The 18,448-nt window shown below is 49.3% G+C and overlaps 1 protein-coding gene across 6 annotated transcripts in view; it reads left to right on the forward strand.

Annotated features, from left to right (window-relative positions):
• Positions 1-425: 425 nt before the first annotated feature.
• The window catches only part of pcdh17 (protocadherin 17), a 202,537-nt gene continuing 184,514 nt past the window's right edge, over positions 426-18,448 (forward strand). For 3 of the 6 annotated variants that reach the window (XR_011935139.1, XM_072476313.1, XM_072476315.1), the window contains exon 1: positions 426-4,095. Coding sequence is in view for 5 of the 6 variants with exons in the window: in XM_072476313.1 (XP_072332414.1) it covers positions 1,504-4,095 (2,592 nt within the window). In the remaining variant the exon portion in view is untranslated. The remainder of the gene's footprint in view (positions 4,096-18,448) is intronic. The other 3 variants (XM_072476312.1, XM_072476310.1, XM_072476311.1) reach the window with 3 other exon arrangements.

Here is an 18,448-nt window from a genome sequence, read left to right on the forward strand (position 1 = left end):
GGGGGATCACAATTTTTCATCCTAACCTGTATCTAGTTCCCCCCACAACCCCCAGTCGTCAGCACTGACGTACACTAAACGCTGTTGTGAGTTCAGATTCATTTCTTCAGCCAGTTCTGGTGTCGTTCCTCAACCGCTGCATTGTCATCCTCCCAAGTACTTTTTTTCGTCATCAATGTTCTGCTTGCATTTTTAAAAAAGAAATCAAATAAAGCTTCTGAAAGGCACTTCTTTTTTTGGAGCCCATTTCGCGCAACTGGAGCCCGATTCATTCATAAAAGATTTGCAGGATGTAAATTGCAGGAGCACGTGCCCGCGGGCCGAGAGCGAGCTCTCGGGGTCGCGCTTTGCAATGCTCGCTCCCAGTCGGAGACCTCCCCCCCCCCCCCCCCCCGATCCCCTTCCCCACACACCCACCTTTCTCGGTTCCGACTCCCCACCGCCAACCCCTCGCCTCCGACGCCAGAGTTGGCCGCTCCATTGGCCGAGGGCGGTTGCTTGGATTGGGCGGTGCCAGAGGACGCGGGCACTCCATTGGCCGGAGAGGCTTTGGTTTCTGTGCAGCCCCTATATGTTTTAACGAAGCTTGCAGGAGGGGAAGGCAGAGAGAGACCTGGAGCGTGTCGGCGAGAGGTTCATGTCCAAAAAGGACACCGAACCGAGGGGGAGTGCGAGCCACACAGAACGAGCAAAGAGAGAGAGAGACACACAGACACACCAAAAGCAACATCTCTGAATGTTAACCACGTCCTGCGCTCCTGCCGCACAGGCTGGACCCAAGACTGTTGCTCATCACAAGTGGAGAGGATCAACAGGGAAAAGAAGTAACGTGTGTGTGTCACCGAGAGCTTTGGGGGCTGCCGCAGATCGCGAGAGGGAAAGAGAGAGAGGGCAGAGATTTGATCCTGTTTGCCTTCACTGAGTGTCACTGAAGGTTTGTTGTGCTGCCTCTGATCGTTTGAGGGGAGACTTTCACGGGAATTCCTCGGGGTGCCAGGCGAAGGCTATTCGACTGCGGGGGAGAAAAGAAAAAAATAAGAGTCGTTTATTCCCCCCTTTTCTCTCTCTCTTGCGGTCCGAGTCACAGAAAGCAGCTGCCGCCGCTTATTTTGAGTGAAGATAGGCGCGCACACACACAGATAGATATTCATCCAGTCGATGTGAGTGTGTGTGCAGCATGCAAAATTCTCGGCAGCTGCATCTCGTGAAATTGGAAGGAACACATCGCAAGCCTTGAAACTGGAACATCGCCTGCGCCGCATTTTGCAAACGCTCGGATTTCATTTGGGGTGGTGGAAAAGACAGATTTTGCATGCAGTGCCGCGACCCGTGCTGCCAGATCTTTTGGGGGTGGTTAAAGGGAAGGGGAGAACAGGGTTCCGGCATGATTGCTAATTCCCCCCCTACACCCATTAAGGATTTATAATGCAAGATGGTGACGAGAGAGAGACTCCTGTCGTCAAACTCAATCACGATTTGAAATGATGACTGTAAGGTGTATCGATGCTCACACACTGCTGCAGGCTCGTCTGTTTTCCGAGCTGTAAATCAACAGGTTTAACAACCCATACGCAGGCCAAAAAAATAGCAGGGAAGAGGAAAGAAAAGAGCAAGTTTTTGGGAATGTACCTGCACATTGTGATTTTTCTCTTACTCTGGACTGGAGCTCTGACCTTGAAGAATTTGAAATACACCATCCTGGAGGAGCAGGGACCCGGGACCGTGATCGGGAACATTGCGAAAGATGCTCGCTTGGCCACCAGTCCCGAGCAGAGGAAGGCGAACTTTCGGGTTTTGGAAAATTCCGCTCCACATTTGTTGGACGTGGACCGGGAGAGCGGCTTGCTGTACACCAAGCAGCGCATCGACCGAGAGACGGTGTGCAAAAGGACTGCCAAGTGTGTCGTCTCGCTGGAGGTGTTCGCCAACGACAAGGAGCTGTGCATGATCAAAGTGGAGATCCTGGACATTAACGACAATGCGCCAAGTTTCTCCACCGAGCAGATCGAGGTCGAGATCCCCGAGAACGCGGCGCCGGGGACGCGCATCCCCCTGACGAGCGCGCACGACCCCGACACCGGCCAGTTCGGCTTGCAGACCTACGAGCTGAGCAGCCCGAACCGGCTCTTCGGCCTGGAGGTGAGGTCCCGCGGCGACGGCACCAAGTTCCCGGAGCTGATCATCCAGAGGCCGCTGGACCGCGAGGAGCAGGCCCGCCACGTGCTGCTGGTGACGGCGCTGGACGGCGGCGAGCCGCCCAAGTCGAGCTCGGTGCAGGTGAAGCTGGAGGTGGTGGACACCAACGACAACAGCCCGTCCTTCGAGGAGGCCAGCCTGACGGTGGAGATCAGCGAGAGCACGGCGCCCGGCACCTTCCTGATCGACGTGAACGCCACGGACCCGGACGAGGGCACCAACGGCGAGGTGGTTTACTCCTTCAGCCCTTACGTGACGGAGCGGATCCGCCAGCTCTTCGCCATCGAGCCGCACTCGGGAGCCATCAGACTGCGCGCCAAAATCGACTACGAGGAGAGCAGCATTTACGACATCGACGTGCAGGCGAAGGACTTGGGGCCCAACTCCATTCCCGCTCACTGCAAAGTCTCGGTGCGGGTCATCGACGTGAACGACAACGCTCCGGCCGTCACCTTCGTGTCGGTTCACCAGGGCTCCATCAGCGAGGCCGCGCCGCCCGGTACCGTCATCGCCCTGGTCAAAGTCACCGACCGCGATTTCGGCCGCAACGGCCAGCTGCAGTGCCGGGTCCTGGGCAACGTGCCCTTCAAACTGGAGGAGAACTACGACAACTACTACACGGTGCTGACCGAGCGGCCTCTGGACCGGGAGCTGAGCGACGAGTACAACCTGACCATCGTGGCCCGCGACAACGGCTCGCCGCCCCTCAACGCCACCCGCTCGTTCACGGTGAAGGTGGCGGACGAGAACGACAACCCGCCGCGCTTCACCAAGCCGGTGTACGTGCTGCAGGTGCCCGAGAACAACATCCCGGGCGAGTACCTGGGCTCGGTGCTGGCCCACGACCCCGACCTGGGCCAGAACGGCACGGTGTCCTACTCCATCCTGCCGTCCCGGGTGGGCGACGTCTCCATCTACACCTACGTGTCGGTCAACCCGTCCAACGGCGCCATCTACGCGCTGCGCTCCTTCAACTATGAGCAGACCAAGTCCTTCGAGTTCAAAGTGTTGGCCAAGGACTCGGGCACCCCTCACCTGGAGAGTAACTCCACGGTCAGGGTCACCGTGCTGGACATGAACGACAACGCGCCGGTCATCGTGCTGCCGGTGCTGCAGAACGACACGGCCGAGATCCACGTGCCCCGGAATGCCGGCCTGGGCTACATCGTGGCCACCGTGCGGGCCGTGGACAGCGACTACGGCGACAGCGGCCGCCTCTCCTATGAGATCGCCGAGGGCAACGAGCAGCACCTCTTCGACATGGACCCGAGCAGCGGCGAGATCCGCACGGCCCAGCCTTTCTGGGAGGACGTGTCCCCCAGCGCCGAGCTGGTGGTCAGGGTGTCCGACCACGGCAAGCCGTCCCTGTCGGCCGTGGCCCGCCTGGTCATCGTGGCCTACCTGGGGGTAGCTCCCAAGGACGAGCACCGGGTCAACCAGGAGCAGCGGCACTGGGACATGTCGCTGCCCCTCATCGTCACCCTCAGCTCCATCTCGGTCATCCTGCTGACCTCCATGGTCACCATCGCCGTCAAGTGTAGGAGGGAGAACAAGGAGATCAGGACGTACAACTGCAGGATCGCCGAATACTCGCACCCCCACCTGGGCAAGAGCAGCAAGAAGAAGAAGATCAACAAGAACGACATCATGTTGGTCCAGAGTGAAGTGGAGGAGAGAGATGTCATGAACGTGGTGAGCAGTCCCTCCCTGGCCTCTTCTCCCGTTTATTTCGATTACCAGACGCGCCTGCCGCTCAGCTCCCCCAGGTCAGAAGTCATGTACCTGAAGCCCACCTCCAACAACCTGACCGTCCCCCAGGGCCATGTGGTCTGTCACACTTTCTCCGGACAGGGTTCAAATCCGACCGACGTAACGTCAACAAGAATGTCACTGATTCAGGTAAAATACACACACACACATACATACACCATCGTGTCATTAATGATTTCATTGGGTGGGACCTGTTGCTTTCAGAAAGTTATTGACAAATTGTGCCATGCGTCTTTAAGAGTTGGGCACTTAATATCTATGATAAGTCAATATTTCTATAATATAACTTGTTCCCTCGTGTGAAGTGTATTGACTCCGTTATTGATCTGCATAAAGATTTATGACTAAAGTCGTATTGTACAGAGCATAAATTGGATCCTTGAGTATTGGGCTAGGGATCAGAAGGCGCCCAGAAAAGCTTAGCCAAAATATGGCATTTTTTTGCCCTGTAAACCCACTTTTTATTGTTTCTGTGTTTTCTGAATACAACCGGTTATGTCTGTTTTATTGATGCTAAAAAAAAACATTTCCACAAGCCAGTTTGAAATTGAACAGACTTTGGATTTATTGTCTGGCTTTGAATCACATTGATTTTCAGAGGAAATGTATCTGTAGATGTAACAGTTTATAGATTGACAGAAGACGTCATGGTTTCATTGATAAGAGTGCAAAGTAACAATACATAATGATAGATGTACATATTGTAAAAGTACTTACTAAAATGTTGTCCATTCTTAATAGACAAATTAACATTTAAAGAGGAGATATTTGCTTCTACTACAATAAGAGGTTTTATTTGCAGCACACAAATTTGCCTTTAAAATAATTAAATCATTGTCACTGGTGAGGAAATATTTTCAATTATCATCAAATAATATTCACAATTGTCAGGGGAAGAAAAAAGACAATTTTAAATATGAGGAAAATACTTACATAAATGATGTGACATTTTTGATGTTTTATTGCATTTTGATTAATTTTATTTTATTCATTTATACATGTTGATAGAAAAAAACATTGATTCCAAGATGTATCTAATTGGTTGAAGGAAATGTTTAAGGCATTGTTAACTGAAAGTACGACAAATAAATGAGAACAACCTTAATAATCCGTGTTCCTATATTTATCATGGCATATTTTTGCGACAATCAGCACATGCATATACATTAAGTATTTTTGTTAGTGATTTATTACTGTATCTGGTTCATATGGGGGAGAGAAATTTCAACAGCTACCTGTAGTACATAACATTTAAAAGCACTTTTTATTATTACTTCTTGGGACAGGATATTACTAACAAGGGGGTGTTGCCCATGCAATTTGCCCTGGTAGGGTGGTGGTACTAATACATTATGCCATTTTGAAGGGCAGTTAAGAGTCAGTCTTGTTGGTTTAGGACTGGGGTCACATTCATGCCAGATCGGATAGGCGCAGCTGCTTTCCTTCATTAAACAGTTGGGGTTTTGCAACAATCCAGTGGCTTTATTGTCCCTTTTTATTGATGCCTTGGTTAAATTAATTTCAAAGAGGTTGCATTTGTCAACTGACATTAGAAATATGGCTACAAATAGATATTTTTGATTAAAGGTGAAAGATACAGGCATGGAAATGTGGTTCTTGAAGGCAAATGTCTTTTTGGAAATACAAACTGATTAAATCTGATGCTACTTTAATCTGTTGAAATATTCACATTTGATGCAATATGAATTATTGTGAGTAAGAATAAGCCATTGAGATTACAATGTTAATAGGTTAATAGATCATGTTTCCAATGTAATCTCAAAATGTCTTGTTTATTGTTGCACAGTAAGTCTCTGATATGTTTCTCCAGGTGCACGGAGAAAATAGTCATGAAATACCCTATTACTACCACATGCCAACAAGTTATTCCAGCCACTCTGCAATATTTAAAAGATAAGAGTTGCTAGTAGCATAAATCATTACTGCATGAATAAATTCACATTTAAGTTAATAGCTTTTGGATTCACTTGTGGGACACTTGACGATGCATTGAACTTATACTTTCACCTACCGTTGTAATTGAATTGGAATGTTTTAAAAAGTTTATGGGCGGGATTCTCCCATCCCGCGGCAGTGTCCACGGCGTCATAAGCATCGTCGCTTGAACGGGCCGCTGCCAGGAGTAATTCTGGCCCCTATAGGGGGCTAGCACGGCGCTGGAGTGGTTCACGCAGTGGCGCCGACGCCAACCCGCGCATGCGCGGTGGCCTCCTTCAACGCGCCGGCCCCGACGCAACATGGCGCAGGAGTACAGGGGCCGGCGCGTCGGAAAAGAGACCGGGGGACAGAGAGGCCAGCTTTACGATCGGTGGGCCCCGATCGCGGGCCAGGCCGCATTGGAGGCCCCCCCGGGGTCGGAGCCCCCCTCCCCCCAACAGGCCGCCACCCGACCCTTGTACCAGAGGTCCCGCCGGCTGCGAGCAGGTGTGGACGGCACCGGCGGGACTCGTTTTTTTGTCACGGTGCTCGGCCACCCGGGCCAGAGAATCGGCGGGCCGGCCGCGTAGAGCAACCGGCGCAGCGCCAACCACGCCGGTGCCGATTCTCCGCTCTGTGGAAAATCACGTGCCGGCGTCGGGGCGGCGTGGCCCGGTCACGGGGATTTTCCGGCCCACCCAGGGCTGGGAGAATCCTGTCCATGTCTCCTGATTATAATTAATTTGTTATTTCTGGCTTGATGTATAAAACCTTATCAATAATAAGGTGAGGAATGAAAGTGGCATAGCAAGCCATTACATATAGCCACATCTTGCATTTATATAGTGTGCATTCCCCTCAACCTCAGGATGTATCAAAGCACTTTAGAGCCAGTAAAGTCCTTTTGAAAAGTCCCACTTGGAATGGAGGGGAAGTAGCAGCCAATTTCCACAGAACCAGAGTCCCACAAGTAGCAATGAGAAAATGACGAGATATTCAGAAGAATCAGCTATTTAAAGAAGTTTAAAAAAAATAAATTTAGAGCACCCAATTAATTTTTTCCCAATTAAGGTGCAATTTAGCATGGCCAATCCACCTAGCCAGCACATCTTTTGGGTTGTGGGGGCAAAACCCACGCAAACACGGGGAGAATGTGCAAACTCCACACGGACAGTGACCCAGAGCCGGGATCGAACCTAGGACCTCGACGCCGTGAGGCCACAATGCCAACCCACTGCATCACCGTGCTGCCCTCTATTCAAAGAAGTTAATAAATGCAGTGACTGTTTTACAAATAATCATTACTTAAAAACCACATATTTATTCAAGTAGATGGTGAATATTGCCACAAGCATTTGAGTTTACAATTAATGACTGAGGTTACAGACAGTTCGTAAATATGGCAGCTCGTGGGACTGTTGCATTGTCAGGAGCTGGTTGTTGAAATTTGAAATGATGAAAAGTGACTTCCATCCACATTTATAAAATTCCTATTTCTTATCATTGCTTCCCCATAAGCCCATGGTTATACAAAGTACAATTCTGCCAAATCAACATCATCTTTCGACAGATTATTCAATATACCCACGGGTAACTGCAATGGAACTCTTGTCAGGATTCATTGGACTATTTTCAATATTGGTTTGGTTGTGGAGGCAGCAGAATGACCTAATGATATCTTTTTGTAACTTCTACAAGATTTAATGAGCATACACACAGATCTTCTGTTATAGACAAATTCAGTTCAACGTAGCACCAGATAAGAAAAGCATGGGCACATGATATCCTTCGTCAAAAAACAAGCTGAGGGTGAAACTGTTACTTTCCTCTTGTGGAAGTTGTGTAATTGACAAAACTGCACACATATGGGCAGGAGAACACCATTAATACAATAAAAATCATGCATATGTTTAGCACAGTGCTAAATCACTGGCTTTGAAAGCAAACCAAGGCAGGCCAGCAGCACGGTTCAATTCCCGTAACAGCCTCCCCGAACAGTGGCCGGAATGTGGCGACTAGGGTTTTTTCACAGTAACTTCATTTGAAGCCTACTTGTGACAATAAGCGATTTTCATTTCATTTCATATCAAAAATAGATATAGAGAAAATCAGATAAATCCAGTACAGCAGTCGTTTGTCAAGCCTTTCATATTACAGTCTAAAATATTACAGGTGAGGTACAGAAAGTTATATTTCAGTTTCAAATAAAACTTCAGTACTTGAAAACTGTTAAATACTGTTGTCAGCAAAGCAGCATTTATTTATGGTGCCTTTACTATTTTTGATAGCAAACTGCAATAATTTGTGTCTCTTTACATTATTCAATTTGCAGATATAAAAATCATGTGATTTGAATATAGACTGCTAATCCTTTCCGAAACCAAGGTGATTGTATTATGTATAATGTGACATTGCTGATCTGTGCCATGATGATTTTTGACACCCCATAAACATCAATATTTAAATAATAATCAAAAGGATTCAATTGCTTTCAACTAATCTTTACATAGGATTCCATAATTAGCTGAAGAGTACAGTTATATTGCCATGTAGGCATTGACACAAAGCATTTCCTTTGTGCAAAAATCAAATGTGGTCATGTTAACTCAGGAATCTAATCCCAGTGCAGTAGAGTGAAGCAGTGTGAAACCCTGTCCTCGCTGTCAATTGCTTTCACTCAAGTCACTGCGAACTGCCGCAGTCAGTGTGAGACCTCCTCAGTCAGTGATGTTCCCCCAAGTCAGTGTAAGGCACTATCAATTCAGAATAAGGCCTCCTCAAGTCAGGTTGAGACACTGACTCAAAATCAGTTTGAGACCTCACAGTGTGAGACCCACCCCAGTCAGTGAGACACGTTTACTCAACTTGAACCCTCCCATCAATCAGAGACCTTAGAGTCACTATGAGAACCCCACCTCACGAGTATGAGATCCTGTTGTCCATGTGAGACCTCTAGTTAGTACGAAATCTCCCAGTCATTGTGAGTCCCCAATCAGAGTGAGACCTCGGGCAGGGTTCACCGTTCATTGATGGCAGAATCGTGAAACGCGATTGGGTGGAGAATCACATGCCGGCCGAAGATTGAGGGCGGCAACGGGTTCTCAGCGGAATGCCATGCTCCAGTGCCTCGACAGTGGCGTGAATGCGTTCCATGCTGTATGCAAAGTGTACAGTAAAAGCCTTTGGCATATCAGTAACGGGCTGGACCCGGTATTCTCCAGGCAGCCCGCGATGCGCTGCCTCCGCCAGGTGGAATTACCGATGGAGAGCTTAAATTGTGGTATTGAAAATCAGGAACTGGGTGCCGTGGTTGCTGAGGGAGAGAGACGGGGTACGAACAGTGTTCAACATTGCTATAGTATGCTGACAGTTGTGCCTCTGGCCGGGGGGGTGCTTCTGCCAGGGCTGGGGGGAGTAACGGGGTGCGGCTGGAGGTGGCCTGTGGGTTCGGAGTGGGCGGGCATGCACCACCATTGCAAGGCTCATGCCATTGACTGCTCACTTGAACTTAACGCCACGGGTTATATGGGTGCCTCCCCAGGCCAACCCCCCTAGATACCCTCTTGCCCTAGCCAACACATTGATGGGATAGGCGTGCTCCAGTTCAAACAATGCCATCTTCTTGGCTAGGATGAGGGTGTGTAGGGAGTGGAGTGCTAATATGCAGCTCCTGCTTGTCAGGTTCTCTAGTGCTGATCCTGACCCCGTCGTAACACACGCTGCAATGCATTGGAATCGCACTGGTTCCATGTGGCGCTGGTGCTAGCCCAGTAACGTGTCCTGAATTGCTCCGGGGCTGGCGCCACTTTCGGGGCTGTAGAACACTCGCGATTCAGTCCCGGCGTCAGCACATAGTCTCTCAAATGGAGAACTCCGCCTTCACATTTCGTGTACCGCCCCTCTAATCAATGAGAGACCCGCCAGTCAGAGTGACATCCCCAATCAGTGTGAAATATACTACCAGGTCAGTGTCAGATCCCTATAAGTGAGCAACTCCCTGGAAAATGTGAGAACCCCTCTCCCTCCCCCTGTAAGTGTGAGACTCCCCCAAATGAGAAATTCCCCAATCAAGATGGAATCTCCACATCAGTATGAGATGTCCATTAGTGAAAGATCCTGTCAGTGAGAAACCCTATCCACCAGTCAGTGTGATGTATTCCAGTCCTCACTCAGGAGGAAACCTCCATGGCCCCGTGAAATGTCCCCCTTGAGATGAAATCTCTCCAAGATTGTGATATCACCCTCATTACAAAATAGCATAAGACTCCTCTGCAGTCAGTGGGAAGCCCCCCGCACCTCACGTTTCTCCCACTTCAGGAAGTTAGAACCCACCTTGGACAGTGTCAGCCCTCTCCCCAGCCATGGTGTGATCTTTTAGCCAGTGGCAGTATGATCAGCCGCTCACGTCCTGGCAGGGAAAACCCACGGACCCCCTCAAGAGAGTGCGCCCCCCCTCCCAAATGAGGTTGAGACATCTCATAAGTGTATGTGAGATTCCCCCCCCTCCCACAATGTCATGAACCTCAGGCAGACATTCCAATACCGTGCCCCCCACCTCCCAATCCCCACCTCCGCCAAGATTGTCAATGGCCATGCCCCCCATCCGATTCACTCCTCAGCTGCACATCTATTACTGTCTAATATTAACACAATGAGAATTTGATCTGGTAACAACAGCGAATCTATTTCCTGTAGTGTGTGAATCAGGAAGAATATTTTCACGCAGAGTGGGAAAAATCAGAAACTCTCACCCCAAAAGGGCTGTGGATACTGGATCAGTTGGAGCTTTCAAGACTGAGGGTGATTAAATTCTATTGGATAAGGGTATCAAGGGGTATGGAACAAAAACAGGTAAATGGAGTTAGGTTCGGATAAGCCATAATCAACTGAACTGCGGAGAAGGCTTGAGAAGCTGAAAAGTCAGCATGGTGGCGCAGTGGGTTAGCACTGCGGCCTCACGGCGCAGAGGTCCCAGGTTCGATTCCGGCTCTGGGTCACTGTCCGTATTTGCGTGGGTTTCGCCCCCACAACCCAAAAATGTGCAAGCTAGGTGGATTGGCCACGCTAAATTGCCCCATAATTGGAAAAAATGAATTGGGTACTCTAAAGTTTACAAAAAAGAAGCTGAAATGCCTGTTCATGTTCAGAGCTCTGTTCTAACAGGCACAGTGCACGTTGCAGCCAGGTATAGTCTACATATAACTAGAATTTGCCAGCTAAAATTCACATGCCACATATAATGAAGTCAGACCCCACATGTAATATTTTCTAGCCCTGGATGTTGTCTTGTGCATTTTTGTCTTTGTACGCCCACTGTTGCTGGACTTGCCTCCAATGGTCTAAGCCAGGAGGCGTGGAAATACCTCCCTAAATCTCTCTGCTCCTCTCACCTCCTTTGAGGCATTTGTTAAAACTTCTCTCTGCTGTCCGAATGTCGGCTTCTTTGACTTGGTGCCAATTTTTGTCCAATTACGTTTTTGTGAAGTGCCTTTGAACTTTTTTTAACTGTTTTATGGTGCTATGTAAATACTAGTTGTTGCATTTCAACTTACTGACTTCATCTCATTGCAAACTATGGTGTGCTTTCACAAATAGGTGTACTGAGAAGTGCAGTTACGTACACATGCTTGACACACTAACCTAACAGTTCCTTGATTTCAGTTGGCATTTACATTTTTCTTGTTTCAGGAGCAAATGTCCATGGTCTTAATATGTGGACTAGTTTGGTAGGATAACACAAAATATCTACGAAGTTCAATCAACTTGTCACTGTTTTCGACAATGCTATGGAACAGCACTTATACAGCAACAGACTGCTAATTGATGCTTAGTTTGGGTTCAACCAGGGTCACTCGGCAGCAGATCTCATTAGTCTTGGCCCAAATATGAACAAAGGAGCTGAACTGTGAGGGTGACTGCCCTCTTTTGTCTGAGTGTGGCATCAAAGAGTTCTCTCGAAACTGAAGTCAGTGGGAATCAGGGGAAAACCTTCCACTGGTTGGAGCCCTAGCTAGTGCAAAGGAATATGGTTGTTCTTTCTGAAAGTCAATCATTTCAGCCCCAGGATATCGCTGCAGGAGTTCCTCAGGGTAGTGTCCTAGGCCCAAACATCTTCAGCTGCTTTATCAATGATCGTCCCTTTACCATAAGTGCAGAAGTAGGGATGTTCGCTGATGATTGCACAATGATTTGCACCTTAGATGCTGAAGCAGTCTGTGTCCATATGCTGCAAGACCTGGACAACATTCAGACTTGGGATGATAAGCCTCAAGTGAAATTTGCACCAGACAAATGTCAGTGAATGACCAACTTCAACAAGAGAGAACCTAACCATCTCCCCATGACATTCAACAGCACTGAATCCCCCACCATCAAAATTCTGGAGGTTAACATTGGCCAGGATCTTAACTATGCTAGCCATATCAATACTGTGGCTACAAGTGAAGGTCAGAGATTGGGAATTCTGCAGTGAGTAACTCAACTCCTGACTTCCCAAACCTGTCTACCATCTGATCTCCACTTGCCTGGATGAGTGTAGTTCCAACACATTCAAGAAGCTCGACAACCCCCAAGATAAAGCAGTCCACTTGATTGGCACCCCATCCACTACCTTAAACATGTAATCCCATCCCCAAACCAAGCCCCCAGCATTTTCATGCCAGGGGGGAGCGTGGAATGGTGTTGATCAAGATTTGGACATGCACATTTCAAGAAGACATCTGTCAATATAAAACTACTGCCTCGTTCAGGTCTGCTTTTTGTCAGCTGGGAGTGGGAAGTATGACACATCCAGAGCAGACCAGTTAGGTGCAGGTCTGAACTTTGGAGAGATGCTTGGATATTAAATGTAGAAAAGTTGCTGCAAAAGCCACAGAAGTAGCATAACAGTAATTTGTAACTTTCTGGTGTTAACCCATGGAAATAGGGGAGTGGATCCTGCACTTGGCAGGGCAAAATCTTTTCCTTCTACTGACTCGTACATCCAGGTTGCAGGAAGGAGAGAGTGCCCCCGAAGAAACAACAGGGTTATGGTGCCTTTACACATGGGTGCCATCGAGGAAAGTGAATGTGACCAGACATGGGGAGAACACCAGGGCACAATGTAGATGCAGCACTGTGTATCTTGGAGGAGGAGAGGAAGGACGACCAGGTTTTACCCTGTGAGAAGGGTGTACTGACCTTGGACCTCATATCTCTGAAACAAATGCCGAAGGTGGCTGACGTTAAGCCGGGATCTTGTCACCGACATATGTAGCATGGTGCAACAAAACCTTCAACCTGTTTGTTGATCCACATACCCTGACAGTGACTGTAAATATCACTGTGGCTCTCAATTGTTATGCACCAGACTCTTTCCAGTGCTCAGCAGGAAACCTGTCTGGATTCTCTCAGTCAGCCACATACAGCTGCATCAAAGCAGGAATTGATGCCCTGTTTGCCCATGTACACAAGTATTTTAATTTCTTTGCTTTGACAAAGCAAAGCTTTGACAAGAGTCATCCAGACTCGAAGGGCGGGATTCTCCCCTACCCGGCGGGACAGGCGGTCCCGGCGCCGAGGAGTTGCGTGAACCACTCCGGCGTCGGGCCGCCCGGAAGGTGCGGAGGAGGGACTAGGCCGGTGGGGTTGGCGCCACGCCAACTGGTGTGGAAGGGGCTTGGCGCCGAAGGGCCTCCGCCAACTGGCGCGAGTTGGCGCATGCACGAGAGCGCCAGCGTGTGGGTTCGTCTCTGCACCGGCCATGGCGTAGGTCCACAGCAGCCAGTGCTCCCATGGCACAGGCCCGCCTGCGGATTGGTGGGCCCCGATCACGGGCCAGGCCACCGTGGGGGCACCCCCCGGGGCGAGATACCCCCCCCCCCCCCGCGGACCCCGGAGGCCGCCAGGTCCCGCCAGTAAGTACCAGGTCTAATTTATGCCGGCGGGACCGGCCTAAAACGGGCGGCCGCTTGGCCCACAGCAAGCCCGAGAATCGCCGGGGAGGCCGCTGCCAGCGGCTGCCGACCGGCGTGGCGCGATTCCCGCCCCGCCAAAACCCCGGCGCCGGAGAATTCAGCAGCCTGCGGGGCGGGATTCACGGCGATTCTTCGGCCTGCCGGGGGGTCGGAGAATCCCACGTGAAATGTTAGATCCCTTCTCTCTCCACAGATGCTGTGAGACCTGTTGAGATTGTCCAGTATTTTCTGCTTTTGTTTCAAATTCCAGCATCCGCAGTAATTTGCTTTTGTATTAATTTATCCCTTGATTTGGTGCCTCAGAAACAGAGTCATTTGATGGGATTCCCCGTTTCTGACGCTAAGTGTTGATGCTGAGGCAGGATTCATGAACTTTGACGACAGCAAAAGTAGCGCCACGCCTGGACCAATTCATCGACCGCGGAGGGGCTATCACCGGCGCCACATGGAACACAATCGATTCCAATGAAAACAGTGCAGGATTCGCCAGGTCCATCATTGACACTCGGGAGGCTGACAAGCTGCAGCCACATATTCGCACTCTATTCCCACACACACTCATCCTAGCCAACTGGTTGCGTTGGAGCGCTGATGGGTCGGCTGCGGGGGACGGGACCCATAAGACACTTGCGCTAAGTTCACAGTGGGCAGTCAGCGGCATGCACAGTTGCATGGCTGCCTTGCAGGTTGCAGCAATGATACTCATGCCCATCCAACCAGATCCCACAGCCCACCTCATGGTCACTCCCCTGTTACTTCCTTTGGCCCTGGAAGAAGCTCCCCGGCCAGCGGCACAACCGTCAGCAAACTATAGCGATGTTGGACACTTTCCGTACCCCTCTCTCTCCCTCAGCAGCCACGCTGTCTATTTTACAATTTTTAAAAGCACAAGTGAACCTCGCGGTCAGGAATTCGCCCTAGTGGAGGCAGAGAACACACTGATGCCGCTGTCGAAGCACCAGAGAATTGCGATTTGTCGTGAAACCCGGGCCCACCACGGTTTCGGTGTCAAAACCAATTCGCCGCCCAATTGCGTTTCTCAATTCCGGAGTCAGCCGACGGAGAAATCCTCCCATTGCATTTGCATAATTAGCAGGCTTCGCTCAGGTGCAGGGGGTGATCAAAGGCTCCAATATAGCAATTAGACACCATCGTCAACCCTTCCACTCACTCAATGCTCAGACAGTTTGTGACCACAGTAAGGTTTTGCTTCAAGTATGTGCAGGGTTTCCAGGTAGCTGACTACTCCATCATGCAGAGAAATTTCAAATTCCATCATCTTTTTCATCCACATAGACAGATCTGTGGTTGGATTCTGGGGGGCAAGAGTTAAGGATGTAGCTAATGACTGTCTTTCGGTGGCCCAAACTGCATCCAAATGTAAATGCAACAGCAGCTATGTGATCACACTGAGTAGAATAGAGCAGGCTATTGACATTCTCAAATTGCACTTCCAATGCCTTGACGACGCAGGTGGAGCTCTGCAGTATCTCCCCCCCACCAAGGGGTATCCAGAATTGTAGTCGTATGCTGCACAATGTTGCAAAGCGGAGAACCTGCAACTTGAAGAGAAAAATGCCACGGCCAGAGCTCCAATATCTGAGAAAAAGGATGCTGATGAAGAGGAGGAAGCCCTTTCCCATTCTCAGGAATATGATACATAGGAGGATGAGGGGATCGGCAGTGGAAGTGCAGCTGAGAGGCATGACCACGTAGTCAGGGCTGATTCTGTGCGGGCAGCGCTCATTGGCAAATGTATCCCAGTCCCCAACAGGTTCACACAGGTTCCTTACATCTAACACTGAACCTTTGACAGGGAGTCCACAGTTACTCAGGGCCATAGCCGATACGAGAGAAAAGCAACATCAATGAGTTTGACTCAATTACATAAATAAGGAAGAAACCATCACTTTCATAGTCATTGACTTCAATACATTGTAAACAAACAGCGTGAGACATCCTTCACAACCTGGACCCTTCACCTTATCGCCAATGGCTGTCAATGAGGTGCCAGAGCTGCCACCTTGTGCTTACTCAAACCACGGCCACAATGAGGAGATTGCCAGCAGGAATTATGACTTAACACATAATACCAGTTGATTTGTTTGTATTTGCCAATCTGCCTGTGGATAATGCAAATTGTGAAGGCTGCATCTACAACTATGCTAAACCAGCTCTTTGAATTGCCTTGTCATCCATTCACCCGCATGGTCCAGTCTCAGTAGTGGACAACATATGCAATCATCCCATAAATCCTAGCTCATACCTATGTCATCTGGAATGTAAAAGCACCCAAAGTATTGGGGATAGCAGACAAGCTATCTTCCCTTCAACTTTCATGGCATCCCGACCTGTGTTATATGCACTCAGATTACTGTGTAACACTAATGTGCGGATGTCCACCTTGCACCCAGCACTCGTGTGAGATGCACCTGATGAGCTCCATCTGATCATTGAGTCTGACCATTGTCATTCCCTTTAAGGTAAGCCGAAGTGAAAAATGAATGATGCAAGGAGCATCTCAGTCTTTGGCCTTTTGTTTGCTGCTACCTTAAGTGGAAGACCAGAGAAAGAAGAAACCAAAGTATGGCCATACCCATGGTCCTGATTACGTCAATGTGAGATGGATCTCACAATGCTGCCTTCAGTGTCTCTGGTAACTGCCATGGGTTTCCTGGTGGCTGGGGCTGAGTAAAACAGAAATCCCGTTGACAGCAGTGGGACCAGAAGATCCGCCCCGCCAGTCAATGGCGGGCCGCCAGTCAATGGCGGGCTGCCTCTGCCGCAGTGAAACACGGTGGGAGGCATGGAAAATCATGCCCCTTGTTTATTATGGCATTGAGAAGCATTGGTGACCTGCCTCATGCAGGCATCCATTGAAGTTCCCCAAGGCCTATATGTCTGCATAGGCAACCGTGGTCACTGGTACTTGTGGAGCAGATGAGGGCTGAACAGGTGGAGGGAGATGAGGGTGCTGAGAAGCTCATCTTATCTTCAGGCTCCTCAGTTACATCCTCTGCCCTAGGTTGGCCTCCGGTGGGGTTGATGAGGCTGGCTGCAGGTGCACAGCAGTCATCCATTCCAGCAACTGCTGTGCGATAGTGCGACTGTCCAGTTCAGGGTTTGCCGCTGTCTCGCCATATATTTCATCAATGTCAGTGCTCATACTATGTTCGGACTGATCCAGGCTGCTGAGGGAGGCCTGCATCCTTTCCTGGCTGAGACACTGCTCTTGCATCCACTCCAGGTGCTGCTGTATGTGTTTTTCCATGAGATTGGTCAATCTCTCCTGGTTGGAGCTGATGCAGTTGAGCCTCTGGGACAGTGTGAATCTCATTATCGCCATGGACATCACCACTCTCTGCGTGTGAGCTTGCATTGCCCAGGGAATTCCACATATCTGCATCTGGTTGTCCAAATATTGCGCCTCAAAAGGTGACACCTGAGGCTCCATGTTCCTATCCACTGGAGCGTCATTGTGGTTTTCCTCCCTCCTCCATGGCTGACTGTACACATATGTTTCTGACTTGTGACACCCCTTCCTGCACTCTGGTGCGGTACTGTTTATCCTGTGGCATCGACTCTACACGTGCGCGACATCTGTCTGATGTGCTGGTATCTGAGTTGGTGGAGTGTGAGCTAGTATGGTGTGCTAGCTCCTTCTCAGACATCGCTTTCTCCTTCTAATGCAGGCCCGAGGATTGGAGAGGCAGGAGGAGTGTGAGGGAGCAGAGTTCAGACTTGTCTGAGACATACAAAAGGAGTGATTTAGGTATAGACCTTCTCATTATGAAAGTATGCTCTGATGCACTCCATTGCCTTTAACCATACACACACTCCCTTCATGATGCAACTCCATCCTTACACTCTCATGCCAACATCGCCTTATGCTGACTGAACTGACAGCATTACCACCATGTTGCGAAATGCACTTAACGCCACCTTTATCATCGATTGCGGATGATTCACTGAAAGCCAACTGGACAGCAAGCTGGCTGTCTCCCTAACTGAACAAATTGTCTGCAACCTTGCTGAACCACCCCATCCAGGCTGCCTCTCTGTTGTTATGTGCCCTCCATAGACCCCAAAGATAATGTGAATTTATGTTGGCCCGATATATAATTCCTCAGGGTGAATTCTATTTAATGTGTCTGTACATGACAGTGCTTTTCACATCTGTACTGTGTGTGGCTACATGAGCAGTTTGGACATACAAACCTTAGTGATACAGTTGAGGCATTTGACAGGTCTCGCACCTAAGCTGAAGCATACAGATGCAACCCTTTAGTTGGACCTTTGTGACTATGTGTCAGAAAACCCATCTTGCTAGAATGCAACAGCCATGAAACCTTTCCGACACTAAACCAAGGATCTTATATATTCACCCTATGCGTTTACCACCTTTTTGGTGAGAGTGTTGTGCAGGCCAGCAGGGAAAATAATTTACCTTCTCTTCTTTACCTCTTCTGCCAACGTTCTCACATCCTGGTCACTGAACCTTGGTGCTGTCGGACCAACTCCATCACCAGTGTCTCTGAATGACATTCTGGCAATAAAGCTGTAAAAGGAGAGGGGTCGTGAGCCATGCA

The sequence above is a fragment of the Scyliorhinus torazame genome, chromosome 15, assembly GCF_047496885.1.
Source record: "Scyliorhinus torazame isolate Kashiwa2021f chromosome 15, sScyTor2.1, whole genome shotgun sequence".
NCBI classification, from domain to species: Eukaryota; Metazoa; Chordata; class Chondrichthyes; order Carcharhiniformes; family Scyliorhinidae; genus Scyliorhinus; species Scyliorhinus torazame.